Source organism: Centropristis striata, chromosome 18 (assembly GCF_030273125.1).
Source record: "Centropristis striata isolate RG_2023a ecotype Rhode Island chromosome 18, C.striata_1.0, whole genome shotgun sequence".
NCBI lineage: Eukaryota > Metazoa > Chordata > Actinopteri > Perciformes > Serranidae > Centropristis > Centropristis striata.
Window position 1 is genome coordinate 6,921,418 of NC_081534.1, and position 17,889 is coordinate 6,939,306.

The following is a 17,889-nucleotide window of genomic DNA, read 5'->3' on the forward strand; positions in this document are numbered from 1 at the left end:
AAAAGCTGAAATTACTGGTAACACTTTACAATATCCATCATTTATAAATGGTAAACAGATAGTTTAGTAATGTTTAATCATCATTTATAAACCATATATAGGCCATTTAGAATGGTAAATACATTGTTTATTAATGTTTAACTAAATACATCATTTTTAAATGGCAAATAGATGGTATATTAATGCAAGTTTGTAGTTACTTTACCATTGACAAACAATTAAATTATAATTAATAGTGTATAAATAGTTTTAGTTGCACTCATTTTAACATTTTTAACACCAAATTAAGTATGTTAATGATTTTGAAATGATTCCTATTCACCTTTAAGAAATTGGTTGAAAACATTTAAAGATTAAATATGTATAACACTTTGTAAATGGTTAATAATTGTTCTATAAACCATCTATAAACATTACTTAGTTGGTTATTGTAAAGTGTTACCAAATTACTATAAAGGAGAGGAAGAAGCCATTGACAGATAACACAGGAGATGTGAAGTAGTGAGGATAAGTCACTACTGAGTAACCCGGCTGGACTGCATGCTCAACCTGTCCTGTCTTGAATGTTAAAGCATGCTCACATGTCACAGCAATGTACGACACAGCTACTACATACGATTGCTCAGAGTGATGACTAAGCACGGTCCCCAGCCACTCTACATGAAGTAGCAATGTGCTTCATGCAAGATTAATGCATTTTTTTGCATGGTGCCATATATAATACATTTTAAATATTACAGCAGTTGTTGTGGCAGCTGGAAATTCATTTCATGATTACAGAACAAGTAGCTGGGGTGTTATTAAAGTAAACCAGAAGCTTGTGTTGAATTCAGTTTGAAGATGTTATCAAAGGGTAATAATTCATTTATTATGCCTTTTAGTACAGAGGAAAGGAGGGTAGAAAACCTTGTGTGTGAAAGCAAGTGTGCTTGAGGCATTATTGTCTTTGACTTTAGTTATTTATTTGTGGTAGAAATCCTCTTGTTTGTCATGGTTTGTGCATGCATTTTCATCAGGGTTGTGAAGGTCGGCAGACTGTTTTTAGTGGGTCATGAATGCTTGTTTGCATGTAACACTCTTTTACTTTTTTTCTCTCTGTCCCACTCCTCCTTTTTACTGTCTGTCTTTCTCTGCTATTGCTCATTAGAGAGAGCTGCTGATCTTCTCATCACTCGTGCGTTTTAATTAGCCCCTAAGACCTAGTTACAATGTCACTGGATTAGCTTTAATATCGAACCCATGGACAAGCCAGGTGATGCATGGGCAATGTGAAATAGTAAGCATGAAAGACTTGTGTGATACTAATTAAAACTAGGCTGATGTGTCTCTCAGCCACACAGCCAAACAGAAAAAAAGAGACAAACCACACCAACATAGACAAAAATATATATATATTATATTTTACATTATTTTCAATAATTGATCTTAACAAAGCTAGAGTAACATGATTTGAAATGAAAAATATAGACTAATAAGCATTAGATTTTGTTAAAGGGAATAGTTTTTGACATGGGGTTGTAAGAGGTTCACTGTCAGTGAATTACCTTTAGCAGGTGGTGGTTGGTATGCTCCCAATTTAGAGAAGCAGGCAAGAGTATCAGCACGGAAGCAATGTACTGCTGTGGAGGAGGGCAGCAGAAAAACGTATTTTAGACTCCCAAAAAAAGGCCCACCTAAAATAAATCTATATCAGTTTAGGTGTACACTATATTAAGAAGATTTTTGCCACTTTACTTTGCAGTCGACAGCCCATTTTTAAGTTTACATGCGGGGAACTGAAACCATTATCTATGCTTGTGTTTGTGTTGTATGCAGAGTGTTTTGACAAATACCGTAATTTTGAACCCATACGACCACATATTTCATTTGTTTCTACCCTCAAATGTGTTTTCAACATTAGCTCCCCCACCTTTAGCAGGGGATCAACATGTCCTTCTAACTTAACATAATGGTTGAGGTTATAAACCGGTTGTCAACATTGTGAAACAGTCACAGTTTGGTTATGTTAAAGCAGCAAAACAGTACATTGTTAGCATGAGGTAACTATAAACTCGTTTTTTTATAACAGTCAGTCAAATTTGTACAAAGCTTTAATGTTTTGCTGTATAATGTATTAGCTGAGACCCATTCCTCGCCAACACTGGTGTCCTGTAAATTTTTTTATTTTTTTTTAAGTTTTCAGTCCAGCATTATAATCATAATCGTTATTTATACTTAGGCTGTAGTCACTTTTAAGTCCAGACATGATTTTAATAAGCAAATTGCAGAGACACTCATCGATTTAGGTCAGAGATGCAAGAGAAACCCCAGAATCAGTAGAGTTCCTCATGGCTGTGTTTTAGACCCACTCCTTTTTCCTGTCTGCATATTTTTTTTGCTTTTAAACACCAATAAAGCTATTGTGTTCTTTGTATTTCAAAGCAGTTTGGATGATTTAGACCTTTTGAGCAGAGGTAGTGCTCTGCATGGTATTGAATGTTTATACATATCACAAAAAGAATAATAAGTGCCAAGTTGACCTGGCTTAACAGGTCCATTAAAAGAAGTCAAGGAGTATGTTGTGATATGTGTGTCCATATAGTCCAGACAATTCTCCCATCATCATCAGCTAAAATATCTATATGGGTGCACAGGGGCTTTTTAGGACTGTCTTGCGTACAGGATGTCTGTACATTTGAGATCATTTTACAGTTCCATCACACAATTGTAAATAAACTTTTTTTCCCTTTTTGCTCTACTACCTCCAGATTTCTTCAGGTCTCTGTGGTCTGTCCATGTTTTATTCTTCACAGAACAAGAGCAGGTCGTTGATGCTTTTCTTCTCGTCTCCCTCTAGTCCTGCCTCAGTCAAAAGTCACCCTCACGCCTCGAGCTATTTCACAATGCACCAGCTCGAATTTGAATTTGTGCCAAAGAAAGAGAGTCAGTGTATCTCCAGATTTAGCAACTGGCCATTGGTTGCAAGCACTTAGCATGTTTAAACTTGGTCTAATGCCCAGATTTATAAGGACCTCTTGGGTCCCCATAAGTCAGAGATCGGGTCAAGACCCCCAGGCATGACCCAACTTACTGATTCTTTGTCTAGACTCAAAACTAAAATGTCCCAGATCACTTCTTCAATTGCCTGCCTGCAGAACATAGATATGCTAAATCCTGTTTTGACACTGTTGTTTTTTTTAATCCTGACAGTTTTTACTCTCTGCTGCTTTTATTTTGTCTTAAATCTTACTGATCTACTTTCAAATCTACTTATTCTTTTGATTTTTTCTCTTGCCACTTTAATCTTCTTGTTATGCATTTTATTAGCTTGTTTTGTACTTTGCTCTAGTAGCACTTTGTAAACACTTTTTTTTTGCTTGGTATTATGTAACAGCAACAACACTCATCCTCACTCGAGGCAGAAGGCTACCTGAAGAAGTGGTGCGGTAAAAATAATGCAATGTGATGGTAAATGGAGCAATATAAGAGTGAAAGATGTGACATTGTACCTTTTGCACCCCATTGCAAAACATTAATGTTGAAGTAAAAAATGCACAGTTACAAGGCGTACATAATAAACATAAAGGTCCTAAATCAGTACAAGTATTGGCCACACCTGGGTGCCATTATGTCATGATATGGTGTCCCCTTGTCCAGTTTTACAGCATACAGCATATATGGCACATATAAAAATCTACAGTACAGAGTTTATACTGCATCCATAAATTCACCATTATTATAAAAGGAAACATGTTTTACCTACTGCACACTATCATAAGCCTGTGTTCAGTTGTATGATATGCAGAAATTAAACAGCCTATAATAGGACATGCACCAGAACATCTTCAATAGAGCACGGAGCACTGCTGGTCTCTCCAGTATACCGCTCCTCTCTGCATAATCCTCCTGACCTCTTTCACGCCTGATAGGGGTTCAGCACCACGGACAGGGCCTTGACATTAGCACTGCAGGGACAACATGCAAAATTCCCGGATGCTGTCCAGGGTGCTGAACCGTGGACAGAGCTGGATTTTAGCATGTGGTTCAAACAGTCTTAATGTCAGGATGCTGTCCAGGGTGCTGAACCCTGGACAGAGCTTGAATGTTGCATGTTTTTCTAACAGTCTTAATGTCAGGGTGCTGTCCAGGGTGCTGAACCATGGACAGAGCTGGGATTTTGCATGTTGCTCTAGCAGTATTATTACCAGGGTGCTGTCCAACATTTTTTTACTCTAGCTACTGCACTAAAATTTCCAGAGAGGCAGTTTTTGGGCAAGCAAAACCTAAGCTTTTAGACCACCAGACTGTCAACTTTAACACCCTTACAGTGTGGACCTAGTCTCTCAGCCACACAGCCAAACAGAAAAAAAGGAGACAAACCACTCAAAATGAGCAAGCTAAAAATAAAAAAAAATCTCTGTCATGCAGTGGGCACTCAGTGTGCATGTGCTGGGCACGTCCTGTGCGCCCTGTCCTACTCATAATTCCAGCACACAATAGCAGTAAAAAAACCCTATCTAAGAATAAGAATAAGGAAGAAAGATTTTCCATTATTAGTAATTTGTCTCGTGGGGCTATTTTCCCCTGTACTCTCTCTCCAATTTAAACGATTCTTTCCCCACTGTGCAGAGTACTGTGTAGAAGGCGGGTCAGCGCGTCAGTGTGGGAGAAATCCAGGGGCCCATCATCAGTTGCGCTGAGTGAGCCGAGCTGAGAGATGCGCGTTCACTGAGCCGGGGGAAGGAGGACCGCTGCCTTTCCCTCCACCGCGCCTCACTTCTAATAACCTCCTCATCACCAGCATCAGCATCTCGCTGCCCCGGGCTGACTATAAATTAAAATACTACGGTTTCTGGATGGAATTTTGCTCTGGATTGTTATAATTTGCGATATTTATACATAAGCTTTATCCGTCCGGAATCGCCTCACTGCACGAAAAGGTAGGAGCAAATTAAAACTAGGCTATTCGTATGTGTTTTTATTTTTTATCTGTCCCCTTATGCATTCGGTGTTGTATGAAGGTACTTATGTTGTGTGATTCTGAAGTTTATTTGCAAGAATTTCCCCTTTCTGTGATATGGAATTGGTGAGTTTGTGTTGAGATGGGGGATTTAAGCGCAATGGGATGGTTTGGATGGTTAGTTTAAAAGCTCTCCACCGCAGTTTAACCACAGACTGAGGGGGTGATTTGAGGGGGGAAAAATACATCTCAAGAGAGCACGTTGGCTTATCGGTGCTGACATTGTGACGATTATATTTGTGGTGAATCAGTGAGGAGCGTTGAGACGGAAAGTTTCAGCTCGGTGGATCGCGACTCTCAGTGGGGACAGCTCCGTCCGATAACATAGAAAATGCAAAGAACTTATTCCTATTTCACAAATGATTCCTTACAGATACTATAAAAACGACTCCTGATCACATTTCGCTTCGTAATTTGTGGAGCAAGGGGCTTGTAAACCCCTGAGCAACAGTCAGACTGCCACCGTGCGAGGAGCAGAGGGAAAGCTGGAGCGCTGCTGGAAAATGTTGCCCGCTGTTTTATTCATCGGTGCAGGGCTGCGGGTCGGATTTCTTGTCGCTTTTGAGCGCTTTTCTTCGAGTTGGAGATTTGCAAATATTCCACAAAGTGTTTAAAAATTATGATCTACAACAACGGTGGTTATTGCACTCATTTTGTGAAAGCATGTGGGATTGACAGACCCTAGGGGGCTTTTAATAGAGACTATCATCACTATCATTTAATATTCATGCAAGAACTTATGTCTTGCTGCTTACTGCAGAGTTAACAGTGCCCACATGTATTCTCCCTGGGGATTGTTAGCTTTTATAATAATATTTAATGTTTATAAAATTACATAATTTTGCTTTTAAATTGTTGTATTTGCTGAAATGAAGCTTAAATGGTTAAATGCGATAATATTTCTAAAGAGAAAAAAAAACAGAATAGTGCAAAGATGTTCAATGGGTGGCAGACAGAAGGAGCAATTATAACGTGTCTATTCATTCTATGACGATACAGGCCTGGTGGTGTCACGTTGTACCTCACTCAGGCAGACATTCATGTGTTTGACCCCCCAAATAAGTCTTATTCATCCCGAATGAACCATGTGATTATGATTTGTGTGGTTTAAATTATTTATTTAAAGGTGAAGTTACATGTGATAAATGACCACAGACACAAAAAAACACGTTTTGTCATTGTCTACTGAATGCAAATTCTAAAATGTAAATGCATATTATTTTTATTCATGATTTTTTTCTGGTGACCGCTTGATGCCCCCCCAAAAGCCCCCCAGGTTGTCCCTGGACCTCATTTTGTCTAACCAGTAGACTAGCAGGTCCGGACACACTCCCAATGTAGGCTACCCTTGTCTGCTGTGACTGATGTCGGATTAAATCGTTCCTCCGGGCTGAAGCGTGATAGACAGGGAGCACAGCGTGGGATAGAGGGGTCTCCAGTGTGTGATGGGGGCTAGGCTATATTACAAAACATGTCAATAACTCTGCAGCACCAAAGCTGGATGCATCGATGCATCATTTATGGCCAGTCAGTGACGGTATCCCGTGCAGGTCATCTCATATCCTGCTCTGTTTAATAATTCAATGTATATGTATATCCCGGAAAATATGTGCTTATTCTTGCATGCTTATAACTATCAAGAACAACGACAGGTTACTGCTGAGGGTTGAGGACTTATAAGGGAGATATTCCCTTTATTTTCATATGCGTGGCCAAACGTGACGTTTTCAATTAGCATACAGGAGAAAAGCTAGTTTGTGTTCATGCTAATTAAACATACATACTTATTTAAGTTGCCCAAAATAGCTTATTAATTTTGCTTTTTTGTCCACTAGAATGTGGACTACTAAGGGTGTTATAGAGCGTGGGGTTAGCTGAAGGGCATGTTTCATAACAAGATTGTGTAAGAAATGTGTTAGCAATATGTTTCATCTGAAATTTTGAATTTCACTACATTAGCCTCATTTAGCTTAGCCTGACAGGCCTAATTAAATGGCGGCCCGCGAGCAACCACCACGTGGCCCAGGTCATGGTCAAACCAGAAAAGCAGAGAAAAACCAAGAAAACACACATTTGGCAAGCCTTCAGCCTTATGCAACACTCGGCGTAGCCTAGTACATACAGGCAATGTCGCGCTTAGTTGTGAAACTATGTCTTATAGTTGTAGTTCAGCAGTAAAATCTGGCCCAATTGAAATTATACTTGAATAACCCTGGCCTACAGACTAGCTAGCAGGCGGACGGTTTTGATGGTAAGTAAGATAGTTGATGGTAGAAACACTAATAAGCAGTGGTGGAATGTAACTAAGTATATTTACTCAAGTACTGTACTTAAGTACAATTTTGAGATATTTGTACTTTACTTGAGTATTTCCATTTTATGTTACTTTATACTTCTACTTCACTACATTTTGAGGCAAATATTGTACTTTTTAATCCACTATATTTAGCTGCCAGTTTTAGTTACTTTTCAGTTCAAGATTTAACATAAAAACATAATTAATATGAAATGTTTGCTAACATGCTAACATGTTTTAAATTGAACATCATAAGAGTATATTAAGTAGTAAAAATGAGCCCTACCTTGGGAAAATTAAAGCGGTCCGTACATAAATGCATCAAAAATAATAACCCACCAATATATTTTTAGAATATATAAAACAATCCAAGTGGGTCCATTCTGCATAAAAAGTACTTTTACTTTTGATATTTTAAGTACATTTTGATGCTGATACTTTTGTACTTTTACTTCAGTAAGTTTTGAATGCAGGACTTTTACTTGTAGTGGAGTAATTTCACAGTGTTGTATCAGTACTTTTACTTAAGTAAGGGATCTGAATACTTTTTCCACCACTGCTAATAAGGCTATAAGTTTGTCAAATGTCAAGTACTTTTCTTGTCAACCGCCATTATAGTGTAATTTTAAAAAATCTATATGGGGTTTAAATGACGTAATTGTAACTCTCTGGGGAAATGAAGTCCCCATTAGCGCTTTAGTTAACTGACAGGAAACATGTTAGCATTGTTAGCATTCCCTGTCACATCTATGGCTCACAGGGACACCTGATACCTCAGTTAGGCAATACACACAATAAGTCGTGTTAATTGAATAGAAGCCAGGGCCAATTTTCATAGAAGGCTGGAGTCTCGGGTTTCATGGACATATTGAGCTTTGCTTATTGAAGGGACACACAACACACACAACATCTCTGTAGTATGTGGGTTGGATTGACACAGCTGCGTTCAGGTTTATTTTCACTACACAGAACCTTTTCACCTCTCTGCTGTCTCACTGAGTCACTTTTAAGACAAATACAATGATCCAGCCGGGCAACCCAGTGTTGTCAAGAGAGACACACATGCACACGCCTGCACAGGGACACACATGCGTGCACACACAGTGCATTAGCATAGGTATCAGTTACTAGAATTCAATAGCCCGCCTGCTGCAGCAAGATTAACTATTCAGGGCAGGTGGTTAAAGGCCCTATTGTGTTGCATGGTTCTGTGCTACTGTCATGATTGGACAATGCATTTGTCTGGTGGGCAGCCCACTGCCAAAACAATTGCAAGGGCAAAGGGCTGGAAGAGTACACACACATATAAGGTTTCGCCATGTGAATCATTTCTAGCTCTGCTGAGCAAATTTAAACAGAACCAAGTGAGTACAGGTGTAGGAAGCAAAGGCCAGCGAGCTAGTTAATATTCCATACCAGTGTCAACCCAGTTTTGCTGATGAAAATAATTTGAATATGCATTCACTGGCAGAAAATGTAAAAACTGTTAATAGTGATGGCATTCCCATATGAAGTGGTACCATCCTAACATCTTTCTGAATAGCTGTTTATGATTGTAATCCCCCAAAGACATGCAAATGAGAGAGAGAGTGGCGGTGGATAATTAGTCATATTTATCAGGATCCCAGCAGACCCTTACAGATAGCAGGCTAACGTTTGAGGCTTAACACATGTTCTGGCTCACCTCAATGGATTTTCACTCATCACAGAATCAGCAACAACAGTCTGTTTTTTTCTTGTAAAATGTCCGTATTGTGCTACCACTTCATCAGAATTTTACTCTTAAAGTAAAGCTTTTAATCTCTGAACGACCATTTGAGTTGATCTTCAAATAAAATGGGTAATTGGTAGAAATGGAACCCTGCATAAAATACTCGTAAAGCTAGAATGGGTGTTATCAGTGGTTATTTAGATGTAGTTATTGGCCACATGGAGAGGCAAATCTGCATTGAGTGCTTCTTTCAGTATCCTCTTAGAGCTTGATGTAAACACATAGTCATGATTTTGTTTGTTTGTAAGGCTCTGCTGAATATTTAACTTAATTTGTTGGCACAAACGCTTGCACTGCTTTCATTTTTTCCCCTTATTTGAACTGACTTAATTACACTAATATGCTAATATAATGTATTAAAACAGTGCAAAATGCTGTCTTAAAATGACCTCAGGGTTTAATTAACACCTCTTTCACACAATGTCAATCAAATTGGAACTTTTCTTAGTTTTACAAATTATCTCAAATGATGAGCAAATATATTGGATATAATGAGAATTGTTTATCTTTTAAGTTTCTGTGTTTATTATTAGGGAAGTATATCCTTTACTTTATTTGCACGTGGCTTATTATTCATGCCAATTGACATGGAAAAACATGATGCTTAAATTGATGTCTATTTTTCTGCAGTTCTGTCAAAGGTGTGTCCGAAGCTGGAGGTCAAACCATGGGGCACGGAACTGGACCAACGATGAAGGTTATGTGCTTCAATCCAGGAAGTCGCCTCAAAGAAAAATCGCAAGATGCAGCTCTGAATCACTGACAAAACTTACTAAGGATCCCATTCATCTTAGCACTTTCACCTGTCCACTTGGTGTGGAAATTGGATATTTTCCATATATCTCCTCATAGAATTGGCTGAGAAGATTACATTCCGTCCATTATCAACATTAGATCTGCCTCAAAAATAAAAAAACGGATATTGCATTCTTGGCTTGACTGTTAAATTATCTATGTGGAATATAACATTCAGCAGATAAACCCTGGAACGCAGCCAGAATCAGATGTTATTATCACTTTGAGGATCTATCCCCAGTTCTAACCCTCTTCTGCTGCATCCTGTTATTCACTACGATGAATCCCAACAGCCTACCTGGTCATGTCCTCTTGCTGCTAAGTACCGTGCTGGGCCTGAGCGTAGGCTTGGAGTTTACTGGCTCTGAAGGTCAGTGGGCTCGCTACCTGCGCTGGGACGCCAGTTCCAGAAGTGACCTGACATTTCAGTTCAAGACTTCAGAATCGGAAGGCCTGCTGATCTACTTCGATGACGGTGGCTTCTGCGACTTTCTGCTTCTCACTGTATCCAAGGGTAAAATGCAGCTTCGCGTCAGTATCGACTGTGCAGAGACCACCATCACCTCTGACAAGATGGTCAACGACAGCCGCTGGCACTTCGCCGCCATCAACAGGCACAATTTGCGGACTGGCTTGGCTGTGGATGGCCAGACCAAGACGGAAGAGGTGCGGCCCCAGAGACATTTTATGAAGATTGTTAGCGACCTCTTCCTCGGAGGGCTCCCAGGGGACATCCGCACATCTGCCATAACCCTGCCCTCGGTCCGTGAGCTACCACCATTCAAGGGAATTATCACAGACCTCAGTTATGGAAGTAAGCTGCCCACGCTCATCAATAGTCAGAAAGTTCGCTTGGAGATGATGGGCCTTTGCACAGAGAACCCCTGTGAGAATGGCGGAATCTGCTCGCTGGCAGATGGAGAAACCTACTGTGACTGCTCCAAAACTGGATATGTAGGTCGATACTGCACTGAAGGTAAGAGGGCTGGCTCAGGAGCTTTCTGTGTCAAGCGCTGAATATTGATTAAAATCTTTTTTAAAAATTCACAGGGATTCCTTACAAATTTAGAACAGACTTAACAGCTGGTTTGCCGTCTGCCTCCAGGTAAACCGAAAAAAAAGTTTTATTTAGCTTTCATATTTGCTTTTTGCACCATATGTATGTACATATTGTTGATATCATCATATTGCTTGTTGCTTTTGCTAAACCATAAATGTCTATACATGCTAAAATAGAGCTGGGTGATATAGCCACTATCTTTATCCCTATATCGGTCATTTTATTTTTCGATAAAAATATATCACAATCTGGGTTTTCTGTAATGTGTAATGCCAGATTTTTCTGCACAGATATCCATTGAAGTCAGACATAATTAAATCTCTCCGGTGAAAATAGTTACCTCTAAACTGCACTCTTCACTGACGGAAAAAGCAAATTGAAATGATATGATTTGAATTCAGCAGCAGCATCGGCTGGTTGCTACCGTTTGTTCCTGCCACAGTCTCATGTTAAACTCAATATAATTTTTACCCAGTCTGCGGAGTGGATTCAACGAGGTGGGTCATTGCGGTTCATGCTAGTTTGGGTAAAAGAGGCCCGGACCAATCCAAAGTAAAGTGTTGTCCAAATGTTTTTGGGACATTGAGACACTGTTGTTATATCACCCAGCCCTATGCTGAAAGTAGATTTAATATCCATACTTCTTTTACAGTTTAGCATTTATGTAACTGCATAATTAGAATGAAGCACAGGCAGTTATACTCTCATGTGATTTAATGCAATTTAAACAGGACATAGAATCAGTACATTTCTTTGTGGGTTGTTGCTTTTACAGCTTCTTTTGGAAAGTCCTCCTATTTCATGTGGGAGTTAAATTGGAGGTGATGTGCTCAGCATTTCCTCTGCCTTCACAGTTATTACTTTTGATGAGGAAGCGGTGGATATGGTATTAGCTGATATGACTAAAATTACAAAACTCAGTTCTCTTTTCTCCGTTAAATGTATTCAGCTCTTGAAAGGTGGTGCAAGGACCTGAAGGTACACACAGTGTTTGGATGAGAAACAACTTCATCTATTTTTCCTCTGCTTCTGTGCCAAGGTCATCTCTTTTTGGGGGGAGTGTAATGAGATGCAGCTCTTTGACAATGTTCTGTTCTATCTCCACACCTTTAAAGATATAGGCATACTATATTTTTTTCAGCTAATACGAGTGTATACTCTCAAATGGCCCAGTGACAGTGATATAATGCAGCACCCACTTTACAAGCTGCCACTGGTCCCTGCCTCCCTCTCTAGGAAATACTTAAAAATCACTTTTGCTTCTACTGTACAGTGAACTACTTTTTTGTATGGCCTTGCTGCTGCTGGTTAAAGGCTGCGTAATGTTCAAACCTGCATCTTTCAAAACATACCAATCTTTAAAGCCTTGAGATCAATGCCAGCTGATGCCAAGAATAACTTAGTTCTGCATCTTCCACAACAAAAAATAAAATAATTTTTCATATTAAGACAAGAGAATACAAAACCCCACCATAATCTTACATGCTTAACTCTTTTCTTCATGTGTATGGACTCTAATAGATAACTTTGTGTGTACAGACCCATGTCAAATTTCCTCCACTGCTGACCCACTTCCTGCCTGTCTAAATCACACTGACATGGCTTAGGGATGACTCCATTTTGCCAAAAAATCAGGGGAATGTTCACTGAATTCTGTTTGCAAGCTATTTTAAACTGTGTCTGATACAGTTAACATGCTGTAATTTGTCACCATGGCATGCGTTTAAAATAAGCATTTTTAGATTTTTTCGTGCAGCGGTTTTGCTGCACTTGGTTTCATAATATGTCCCATCCTTTGCTGCTCAAACGAAGCTGTTTGGAGCTTAAATCCCAAGCGTTAGCCTGTGGCATTGTTCAGGACAGCACGCGATGTGCTGGTTGCAGAGCAGTCAAGCGGACGGACTGGACATGCCCCCTTTTCGCTTCATCCCATTCGCTCATTGCCTCTGTTGAACAGTCGATGGAGGAGGAGGAGGAGGAGAAGGAGGAGGAGGAGGAGGAGGAGGAGGAGGAGGAGGAGGTCCATTTGTCTGAGAGCTGCCTGAGAGCTGACAGGGGAGCTGTGACATCCTCGTGTTAAAACAACCAAGATTTTAAGAGTGCGCTCAGCCAGACAGCTTGGACAAGGAAAGAGATGGTCATATCTCAGCCCTAGGGCAGAGCAAGTGTGACGAGTGAATTCACCACAGGCCTGTTGTACCCCAATTTGTCCCAGGAGGTCAGCTGTTGGACAAGAACTAACCCCTCCTGACTTCCTCTCTGTTTCCCTCTAACACACGCATCTATTCGCACACCTTCTCTCCATCTTGTTCTGTTCTCAAGCAATAAAAGAGCGACGCAGGAAGAGTAGTCATGTTGGCTCCCCAGCTGATCTGAGTGCTGCTCCTTTCTGCCTTCGCATTAACTGATGTGGCTGATTGTTGATTATGCCACAGAGACAGGGAACCATAATTAGGAGGATAATGAGAACAGAGATGGCTAATTTGCACAGAAAATGCCTGCACAAACACCACCGTCAATTGAAGCTGTCTAATGGCAAACTAGTGCAGGATTTTTTTTATTGTTATGTCCAAATGTCTACAAGTGTTGTAATACTTGTTGTTCAAGCAACCCTCAAGCATTGCATCACCATTTGGTTGCAGTTAGGCGAACAATTGCTTAGCACACCTGTCTTTGTCGGCATACTGTTGATTATGCTGTATATTAATGAGCAATGAAAGCAATCTGTCAAACCTGTGAATATTTATATGTTACATTATCAGGCTGCATGGCCCGGGTCGCGCATGCACACACCCAGACACACTTGAATCTACAGGCGTGCACGCAAACACACACATTAAGTAGAGAGGGAGCAACAAGGCCCCGGAGCTGCTCGTTAAAATGGGCAGATGGCTGACTGACTGAGTGGACTGGGCCTTGGAAGCATTTTGCCAGCCGTATTTCCTAATAGTAGCCTGCTAGCCCACTGGCCTAGAAGGGGAATATGAGGAGTGAGCAGAATTAACATGTGAGATGAGAAATGAGAAAAATGGGATGTGGAAGCAGACTAGAACCTATTGCTCTGCTTGTGCTAAAAGACATCCAGTTAGACACTTTTTTCCTATTCTGGGTGTGAATTTCTACAGGAATGGGAGGATTACTTTAAAGATTAATTCCCATACAATTACTAATTACCTGTTGCGCAATTAGAATTATTCCAATCCAAGTTTCACAATAGTAAAGTAATTGAACTTTCATTAACCCTATAACTATTACTTAACGCTGTTTTCCAGAGTTAGATCACAGGTTATAATATATAAAATAAAATAAAAAAACACTACAACAATATCAGTGAAATAGTAATTTTGCTATTGTTTTATTTCTAATATGTAGTAGTAGTTGTAAAATATCCCAAACTGAAAAAGGTGTGTCAGGCATTGATGTGCCCCAAAGTGACCTACATTTAGATAGCAGTAATATTGAGAAGATTAAGGGATATTCAGAAGATTGTTTTTGGTGACTAGATGGTATTAAGCTTACAGGAACCAACAAAGAAAATAACCCAATAGAAAGTCAAAGACATTTTTTGAAGTCTTTACTTGTCCAGCTAGAAAAAAATTATAATTAACAAAAACATGCAAGGCTTGGTTTATTTCCAAAAATACCTGTACAGGTCAGGGAGAGACTAACATTAAGAAACACTTTCTGTTTACCTGGTGACCTAGCACAGACTAACACAGGGGAGGCTGGATAATAGGGAACAGGTGAACGCAATCAGGGGTGGGGCAGGTAATCACACAAGGCGGAAAACACATGAGGGCAGAGGAGAAGTGACCTCAAACGAGAGAGAAAGTCAGTGACAATATAACTACATTCCAGCGTCCTGCAATGCCTTGGCTGTCACATAATTATGCGCATTTGAATGTCTGCTAACGTCAGCCTTCTTTAATGTTAACACTCCACACTCCAGTAAGTTGCAATAAACTTATTCTGGTGTTGTGTTAAAGACCACTTCCAGTTGATATGTGTTTCCCCTATCTTAATCTGTACGAAATTTAGCACAGAGGTGGGCGATATCATCTTTGTCATCAGAGAAAAACACTTTTGCGGCGGTAACAGACCCCAACACAACACCGTTACATGTATTCTGTTACTCCCCAAACCTATTCTTACATCACAGAATAGCTAGGTTTGCTGACTGCTGAAGCATTGTGCATTGTTCTCACCAAGGCGAGAATCACGAGACAGTCCTGTCTCTCTCTGAGCTCCTGCAGCTCTTCCCAAAAGCGTCCAGCTCGGCTAGCAGCTTAGCACCACAAACAGTTGGCCATAAAACACATGTTCCGTTTCTCCTCCCTTGTGGATCAGGATGTATCAGTGTGACTAACTGTGTCAGGGCAATGAGCTGAAATTAGACACCACTCACCACTCCGCTCCCCACACGTGTCGACTTTGGCAGGCAAATCCGCTGCTGTAACTCCGGCCCCTTTGACGTGTGCGCCGCTGATAACTCTTAAGCTACTTCTTTCTGCGGAGTCATCTTTAATATCGACTTGATTCAGCTCCTGTTATTAGCTGTGCAAATATCAGTATCTTTTATGGTAATGATCTGGATATTGTCCCTCATTCTGTTCAATTAAATTAATGGGGGTGACATTATGAAGTCTCTTGAATACCTTAGGGTTTTCCAGTTAACAATAAGATATGCATAAGGTCAAGGTTATTAAAAGCTACACTGGATTGTTTAATGAATATGTAAAACGTTCTACCATTTCCTCTGTCGCAATCCCACATCTTGCATTTGTAATGAACACTTTAAGGCCCCTTTTGCTTAAAAAATATTCACTGGTTTGATGGAAGGCTAGTAATTGAAGGCTAGGGCAAGCAAACTGTTAAGCAAGTGCTAAAATGGTGCCTTCGGGCTTAGCTCTGGGGATTAATAAACAGACATGGAAAAAATGACAGTTACAATAATCTTACTATAAAAAGTAGGTCAGGGGGAAAAAAAGGAAAAAATGGTGCAGGGACTTGCCTGATTCCAGTGCAGAGGGCATTTGTGTCTGGTGCCCAAGCTGAAAATTATGTTTGGATTTGAGTGGTGAAGCTGCTGGTAAAATAGAGCAGGGGATTACGCTTGGACCACATGTCCTCCACAGCACATTGGCTTGTTCTGGGTGCTGTCGCATCAAGAGAAAGGGTTTTATCTACATGGGAAACTGAGCGTTTAACACGCAAGCATGCACACACAGTATATGCACACTTATCGAGTGCAAGCATTTGCACCGTCAGAGGAAGTGTGCTTGCTCATTCAAGCACATACAGTACATTCAGGGGTCCTGAGTCCCCCAGAACTGTGCCACTGTCCATCAGCTGGCCACTATCTCCCTTCCCCCCCTACTTCCATGCTTTGTCCTTCCCTTTTCATTCCCAATGTCATCCTTCTCGTGTGGGAGGAGAAGTAGCAGCCATTTTGGACTCCCCAAAGAAGAAAAGAAAAAAAAAATCCTCACTTCTCCCTCACCAGCATCTTCTACAGCATTCACCGCCTCTCAAATGATACTCATGTCCTGTGTGGAGTTTATTAAAATGAACATATTACAAGGATTATTACTGCTATCAGAGAACGAAACAGTTCATATCCAGTTGTGGGAAACAGGCCAGGCCGCCGTGTATCCTAGGCAGAGATCAAAGCACAACACTGAGCTAAATGAATATCATATATTGTGCATTAGAGCCCACACTTAAAATGTCTAATGTAGTCTGTCTTGATTAAGATTTGTTTAATTTCCTCTTGTCATTCTTCGATGCTCTCAAGGGGCTCTGATTACAGCAATCTCTCAGTATTCCTTCTAGGTTACAGCACAAGGTTTGAGTCTGAAGAAGTGGGATGCTGTTGCATAAAAGAAGAGCCTGATCGACTGGGATTTTTGAGACTGTGATACTGATTTAAATGGAAAAATGTTACAAATTAGAGATAAGGTAATATCCTGATTTTTTGAGCTGTCATGAAATGGATTTTGCACTGACATGACTATATCAAGGTACTCAGAAGGCTTATTTCTGAAACAAATAACTTTAGTAAAGAATAGTTAATATCATTATACTTTATTCATACGATGTATTGCATTGTCAACCAATTTTTAGAAATATCTAAGAATATAAAGAATACACAAAAATAAAATGAAAGCTAAATATTAAGTATATTGGTACTATATGTTCAGTTTTAATGTTTATATTTAATTGCTTGTTTTTAACTGTATATTGTAAGGTGTCCTTGAGTGTTTAGAAAGGCACCCACAAATAGTATTATGATTATTATTATGATTATGATTATGATTATGATTATGATTATTATTAATAATAATAATAATAATAATAATAATAATACAAGATAAAATATTAATAAATAATAAAAAAAATTAAATAGAAAAAATAAAAATAAAACAAATAGCAAACACCATTTCTAAAACAACCCAAGCATTGTTGAAAACATACATGCTGATACTAAAAGATACAGAATATTTTTTGACAATAACGGTCAACCAATAAATCGGTCAGGCTCTGACTAACAGCTCAACATAAAGATCAAATTATATCAAGTTTATTCATATAGTTTTAAAAACAGCTGTAGAAACATTAAAACAAAAATAAATATTATAGCATGTCCACAAAGCTAAAACACAAGCAAAAAAAAAATAAGATCATACAAGAAAAGGTTTTAATAATAAAAGACTAAATATTAAAATATTAAAACCACTAGGGGCAGAGAAGTTCTGAACAGTACAGGGGGCAGCCCATGTATGGCTTTTTAAACAAATAAAAGAACCTTAAAATCAATCCTGTATTTGACAAGTAACCAGTGCAGGGATGCTAGTACCGATTTAATGCTCTCACGTATAAATGCAGATAGAACTGAGACAGAATCCACACAGTGACCTTTCTCGTGCCCTAAATCAGAGTGGCATGTTTGATACCCACAAGGTGTCATC

General features: G+C 39.5%; 1 protein-coding gene across 4 annotated transcripts in view; it reads left to right on the forward strand.

Moving 5' to 3' along the window:
- The first annotated feature begins 4,577 nt into the window (after window positions 1–4,577).
- Window positions 4,578–17,889, forward strand: part of nrxn3b (neurexin 3b) — a 367,630-nt gene continuing 354,318 nt past the window's right edge. For 2 of the 4 annotated variants that reach the window (XM_059356778.1, XM_059356779.1), the window contains exons 1-2: window positions 4,578–4,919; window positions 9,697–10,837. In XM_059356778.1, coding sequence (XP_059212761.1) covers window positions 10,141–10,837 — 697 coding nt within the window. In that variant the 5' untranslated portion in view covers window positions 4,578–4,919; window positions 9,697–10,140. The remainder of the gene's footprint in view (window positions 4,920–9,696; window positions 10,838–17,889) is intronic. The other 2 variants (XM_059356776.1, XM_059356777.1) reach the window with 2 other exon arrangements.